General features: G+C 49.6%; 1 protein-coding gene across 7 annotated transcripts in view; it reads right to left on the reverse strand.

Moving 5' to 3' along the window:
- Window positions 1-31: 31 nt before the first annotated feature.
- The window catches only part of AQP7 (aquaporin 7), a 16,062-nt gene continuing 9,558 nt past the window's right edge, over window positions 32-6,535 (reverse strand). For 2 of the 7 annotated variants that reach the window (XM_040481475.1, XM_040481468.1), the window contains 5 exons: window positions 2,047-2,170; window positions 1,490-1,627; window positions 1,162-1,280; window positions 748-965; window positions 32-368 (listed from right to left, as the gene is read on the reverse strand). In XM_040481475.1, the coding sequence (XP_040337409.1) occupies window positions 92-368; window positions 748-965; window positions 1,162-1,280; window positions 1,490-1,627; window positions 2,047-2,143 (849 nt within the window). In that variant the 5' untranslated portion in view covers window positions 2,144-2,170 and the 3' untranslated portion in view covers window positions 32-91. Of the gene's footprint in view, window positions 369-747; window positions 966-1,161; window positions 1,281-1,489; window positions 1,628-2,046; window positions 2,218-6,535 lie in introns of all 7 variants that reach the window. The other 5 variants (XM_040481472.1, XM_040481471.1, XM_040481469.1 and 2 more) reach the window with 5 other exon arrangements.

Below are 6,535 nucleotides of genomic sequence, written 5' to 3' on the forward strand. Positions count from 1 at the left end.
CCAACCACAGGAGGCACCCAGGACACGGGAGTGCCGCTGTGGGACAAGGCTTTCTTTATTGGGGTGGGGATAGGGTCACAAGTCACCTTACTTAGAAGTGCTCCAGGTGGATGGAGTCACTTAAGGGTGGGACAGTCCGGACTGAAGGTCTGTTGGCAGGAGACACAGAGACAGGGGTGAGGGTCGTAGGTGGGTTTGACATGGTCTTGGGCAACACGGGTATTCTGCGGTCTTCATATTTCATGGAGTTCTCCAGTATCTGGGGCCTCCGTGGGATGCTGGAGCCAATGAAGACCAAGTAGATGATGGCACCTAAGTAGGCACCCAGGAGTGGTGCCACAACTGGCACCCACCACCAGTCCCTGTCCCTGCAGGCAAGAGACAGAGGGACCTGCTGAGAGGGCTGATGCCCGGGACAGCACCTGCATCCACTCAGGCTGAGACAGGGAGTAGGGGCTGAGAGTAGAGGAGTGACCCCTATTCTAGCCCAAGAATTGCCCCTGAGCCTGGGGCCCTGGTTAGCTTCAGCCTGATTCAGGGATTGAGCTGGTCTAGGACACGATTGACATTCAGTCCAGGAGCAGGATTTATATCAGTGCTGGTCTGGGGGAAAGCAGGGACCCACTCCTGTCTCCTCAGGCCACCGGGGAGTTCTGCAGGACTGTGGAGCTTCTCACATCACCCCCACCCCTCCACATGCAGGGAACCCACAGAAAACTGGCAGGGATGGGTTGGTGAGGGAAGTACCTGAAAACCTGTATACCCCAGCCAGCAATGAAAGTGAAGAAGCGGGGAGGCAGGTCTCGGGATGGGTTCATGGCATATCCTGTGTTCATGCCCAGGGATAATCCAATGACAACAATGAGGATGCCAATCACCAGGGCCTGTGTCCCTTGCAGTGCTGGATTGTTCTCCTTGTCCGTGATGGCGAAGAGACATAGCTGGAGTATCCCTGTCACTATTACCTGGTGAGCAGACACTGTGGCAGCCGCCTGGGGCCCTTAGCCAAGTCACAGAGCTTCAGCAATGCCCCCAGCCCCAACCCACTGGCAGAGACCCCACCCAGAGTTCTTATCCTTTCTATTGTGAGGGCTGCCTGCCAGCCCCTGTTTCCTTAGGTAAGGAGGACTTGAGGAGGGGAACTCATACTGGATCACTGACCTCATCCAGGAAGCCCCTCCACAATGTCATGTGCTCAGGAAGATAGGTAGCAAAAATGCCAGCGGTAGCTGTGGGACCAGTCACTGTCAGATGTCCACCCGAAAATTGGATAATGGCTGCTGTGGAAACACAGACTGAGTGTGAACCTGCCACCAGCTAAACTCTACTGGAGTCCCAGGAATAAGACTGTAGGACGGAGGGGTGGGGAGTACCTCCAAGGCTTTTTCTCTAGACATTTTCATAGGCCAGGACACTGGGTCTGTATCTGCCCATTTTTCAGAGGAGGAGGCTGAGGCCAGGGGTGGACAACATAGGGCAAGACACTCACAGTAGAAGAGGCAGTAGATGGTGGCAGAAGCCAGGAAGGAACCCAGAAACTGACCCAGGATGTATACAGGAAACTTCTTCCAGGACATGCGGCCTAGCGCACAGTTGGTGAAGGTTAAGGCCGCATTCATGTGGGCCCCTGCGGGAAGGGGCAGAAATGTCAAAGGTGTGAGAGAAGAGACAAACAATAACAACAAATAATACAAAAGCAGCAATAACAATAATAGTAACAGCTAGTATCTATGGAGTGTACTAATTTAATCCTCACAAGGACCCTACGAGGCAGGGACCTCCACCTCCATTTCACCATTAAGGAAAGTGAGAGAGAAGTTAAATAACTTGCCTACGTTGACCCAGCTAGTAACAATGGGGTGTCCAGGGCTCTGAAGAGTCTGGGCAGAGAGGGTCAGAAGAAAGAGGTTCAGGGTATTCTCCCTCCTGCGGGCTGGTGAGAATGGGTTCCGGCGGACTTGCGGAAGGGGCTGGCTAGAGGAGGGCAGGAGCAGTATACAGGGGACACCTGGCCTTGCTGATCAGATGGGGCCCAGGTTCACTCACCAGAGATGTTCCCTGCCATGTGCACTCCCATGGTGACTCCGAAGCCAAAACCCAAGTTGACACTGAGGTAGCTCCCAAATTTCTCTCCTAGAACCATATGGGCCACGGAGCCAAGGCCAAACACCTGCGAAGGAGTGGCTCTGAGGGGACCACCTGTCCAGAAGCCCCAACCTTACAGAAGGGCTCAGGCTCAGTTTGGGCTCCTCACCCCCATGCCCCAGGCCACCCTGCATTGCTTTTGGAGACCCTCTACCATGCCCTTGTCCTCCAGAAACTTCCTTCCCTGACTCCCCTTTAAGACCTGACCAGTGAGAGTTGGGTGGGGCTGTAAAAGGACCTGGGAGGGCAGTGGCAATGTCAGGGGCTCTTAAGGATACACCCTGGCCCCTGGGCCCCCAGACCACCTGAAGTTCAAGGAAGGGGGCAGGGCTTTGAGGAGGGCATGGCTGGTCTGGATCGAACCCCTCAGAGTATCTCACACTTCAACCTAACTGAAGGAAGTTTCTTCAAGAGATTTCCATACTTCATGCCTGTTCTCTGCCAGGACCCCATCCCCTACACACACACATCAGCCCTGGAGGCTAGTGGGTGGGGTTCTATTCCTCTTGCCTCCAGCAACATTTCCATTGCTCTCAGGTGTCATTTCTGAACTTCTTGCTCTTGCCCATCTGTAACTGCTGGATCACCTCAAAAGATAACCCCCTTAATTCCCCCCTTCACAAGGAGATTAGAGGCCTGAAGCTAGGCTCTCACTCAACCTCCTGAAGTTCCCACCAGAATCTATATCTGCCTTCCCCTTCAGCTCTGGTTCCCATGCCCAGCTTCTCTGTCCCTTTGCAGATACCTCCCTCTTGCCATGACTGGCTCCCACAGACTTGGGACTCTTCCTTCCTAAAAGTAAACCTTCCTGCCTCAGCCCAGCCTGTCTAGCTATGGACTCCTGGACACCCTGTCCCTGTGTGGGCCAAGCTCTGGGAAAGGACCCATTGGCTGGCTCCTTTATCCTTTCCCTTGCTCTCCCTCTTCAAACTGGCTCCTGCTTCCACATGTCACGGACATGTGGACAAAGCTCTCTCCGAGGACTCCCACCTCCTGATTTCTTAAAGATCCCTTCAGTCATTATCCTACTTGACTTTGCTAATTTTGACCCTCTTAACCATTCTGTGCATCTGGAAAGTCCCTCCTTTTTGGCTTCTACAACAATCCTCCCCTGCCCTCCCCTCCCCTCCCCTCCCCTCTCCTCTCCTCTCCTCTCCTCTCCTCTCCTCTCCTCTCCTCTCCTCTCCTCTCCTCTCCTCTCCTCTCTTACCTATACAGCCTCCCTCTCTATAGTTCCTTCCCACATTCTTCTTCTTTCATCTTCCTCGTGAATATGGATAACCCCAGGGCTCCATCCTTGGCCCCTTTCACGTCTCCTCAGTCACTCTTCCTGGGTCTTCTCACTAACTCTATGGCTTCAGATATGCTTGATGCACTAAAACTCCTAAAACCTCCACCTAGCTAGGTCCTTATCTTCAAATACCCACTGGGAGTCTGGGTTTTTCAAAGGCATCTCAGGCTCTATGTTGAAAGCTCACCATCTCTCAGAAAATGTTATCCTCATCCTATGCTCCCCATCCCAGTCGGCCAAGCCAGAAACTTGGCAGTCACAAATGAGAGCTTCCTTTCTGTCATTCCCCACAACCAGTCAGCACTGCTTACATTCTATCCCAATCTTATCCAGCCTCTTCCTTGCAGCCAGAGTGACATTTCTAACAGACAAAATCTGATCATGTCTGCCCCTTGTTCAAACATTCACTGTCTCCCCTCCATTTCTAGGATAAAGTCCAAACTCAATAGGCCACCATTTAATACCCTGTATAAATTATCCCTTCTGCCTCTCACTTTCATATCTGCTCCAGTGTTCTCTATTTTCACCAGTAGTGTTACTACTAAATAATAACCATGTATTGAGTACTTACTGTGTGTCAGGCACTTGTAAGCAAGTTATATCTATCACCTCCTTTAACCCTTACACTAATTTATATGTTAGGTGCTCTTGTTTTCCCCATTTGACAGATTGTCACCCAAATCCTAGAGAAGTTGAGTGGCTTGTACACGTTCTGCACAGAATGAGCCCGGATTTGAATCTAGTCAGTCAGCTGTGCCAAATAACCTCAAGGCAAACAACCACATTGCTCCCTGCGTGCCTTGCTTTCTCTGCAATTTTGCATGTGCTCTTCCCTCTGCCTGAAATACCTGATCCCAGATTCTGAAAAATCAATACTGTACTTTAAAGTCACATTCAGGAGGCGCCTGAGTGGCTCAGTCGGTTAAGTGTCCGCCTTCAGCTCAGGTCATGATCTCACGGTTCATGAGTTTGAGCCCCGCGTCGGGCTCTGTGCTGACAGCTCAGAGCCCGGAGCCCGCTTCAGATTCTGTGTCTCCCTCTGTCTGCCCCTCTGCTGCTTACACTCTGTCTCTCGCATTGACTCAAAAGTAAATAAACATTAAAAAAAATAATAAAGTCACATTCAGATGGCACCTCCTTTGAAAATTCCGTGTATTTTAGATATGTTGTCTCTGAGGGACCTATAGCTATCTAGGCTGCTGGAAATGGGAGTCTCGATTTGTGTCATCCAATATGATGACCACCAGCCACATATGGCTATTAAGTGCTTAGCATGTGGCTAGTTCAAATTGAGATCTGTTCTAAGTGTAAAGTACACACCAGATTTCAAAGACTTAGGAGGAAAAAGAGAATATAGAGTATCTTATTAATAATTTTATATCAGGGTGCCTGGGTGGCTCAGTTAGATGAGCATCTGACTTCGGCTCAGGTCATGATCTCACAGTTTCTTGAATTCAAGCGTCACTTCTGACTCACTGTTGTCAGTGCAGAGCATGCTTTGGATCCTCTGTCCCCCTCTCTCTGCCCCTCCCCTGCTTGCACCCTCACTCTCTCTTCTCAAAAATAAACATTAAAAAAAATTTTTTAATGTTTTATTATTTATGTTTGAGAGAGAAAGAGTGAGCATGAGCAGGGGAGGGGAGGGGCAGAGAGAGAGGGAGACACAGAATCTGAAGCAGCTCCAGGCCCTGAGCTGTCAGCACAGAGCTTGACGTCGGCTCGAACTCACGAACCGCAAGATCATGACCTGAGCCGAAGTCACACGCTTAACTGACTGAGCCACCCAGGTGCCCCCAAACATTTTTTTTTAATTATACTGATTACATGTTGAACTGGTAATATTTTGGATATATGGATTAAATACATTAATTATTCAAATTAATTTCACCTATTGATTTTTACCTCTTTAATGTGGCTACTAGAAAATTTTAAATTACATATATGGCTCATATTATATTTCCCTTGCAGAATTGTGTTCTAGAGTTTTTGAAAAAGAAAACCTGGAGAATTGTGGACATGGAGGCTATAGTTGAACCCATCAGGGAGGATGAAGGTGAGAGGTCAGTTGAGGGCTGAACCTAGAGCTGCACATGGTATGGCATTAGAAACCCCAGTTGGGGGGCGCCTGGGTGGCTCAGTCGGTTAAGCGGCCGACTTCGGCTCAGGTCATGATCTCACGGTCCGTGGGTTTGAGCCCCGCGTCAGGCTCTGTGCTGACAGCTCAGAGCCTGGAGCCTGTTTCGGATTCTGTGTCTCCCTCTCTCTGACCCTCCCCCGTTCATGCTCTGTCTCTCTCTGTCTCAAAAATAAATAAATGTTAAAAAAAAAAAAAATTAAAAAAAAAAAAAGAAACCCCAGTTGGAGCAGGTGTTGAAATGACAAAAGAACAAAGGGAGAATGTGCCTTAGACACCAGCAAGAAGCTGACTTTCCCAAGGAGAGTGTGGTCCCCATGGTCATATGTAGCCTCTGGGTCAAGTGCATGAAGGCCTGAAAAGTATCCCTTTGGATGTGACAGTCCAACAGTCAGTAGTAATGTGGTGAGCACTGCCTCATCAGGCCATGGGAACAGAAACGGGGTCCCAGAGATTGAGAGGTGAGTGGGTGGTGAAGAAGAGTTGAAGGGTACCCATGTAGACATCTGTTTGAGAACCTGCCTGAGAAGGGAGAGAGGGAGAGCATGATAATTGAAGGGGCTCATGGAGGGGAAGAGAGAAATGTTTTGTGTTGTGCTGGTTTAGGGAGAGAGACTTCAGTATGTTAAAGATGAGAGAGGGAGACGCTGAAGATGGAAGGGAAGGAAAAGGATGGAGCAAAGTACCTGAATAGACTGGAGGGTGAGACTGGTGCAGGAGTGGAGGGCTCCACGAGGGAGGGGCCCACCCTTGTCAAGAGGGAGATATGTGGATTCACAGGTAAATGAAGTCTGGTGCTGCAGGGACAGGTGGGTGAGGAGCCGGACACAGGAAACCCGCCTGATGGTTTTCTCTGCCAAGCTACAAATCAGCCATTTGCTGATTTAAAAAAAAAGAAAAGAAAAGAAAAGAAAAGAAAAGAAAAGAAAAGAAAAGAAAAGAAAAGAAAAGAAAAGAAAAGAAAA

Source organism: Herpailurus yagouaroundi, unplaced genomic scaffold (assembly GCF_014898765.1).
Source record: "Herpailurus yagouaroundi ecotype Mexico unplaced genomic scaffold, PumYag 160, whole genome shotgun sequence".
Taxonomy (NCBI): domain Eukaryota; kingdom Metazoa; phylum Chordata; class Mammalia; order Carnivora; family Felidae; genus Herpailurus; species Herpailurus yagouaroundi.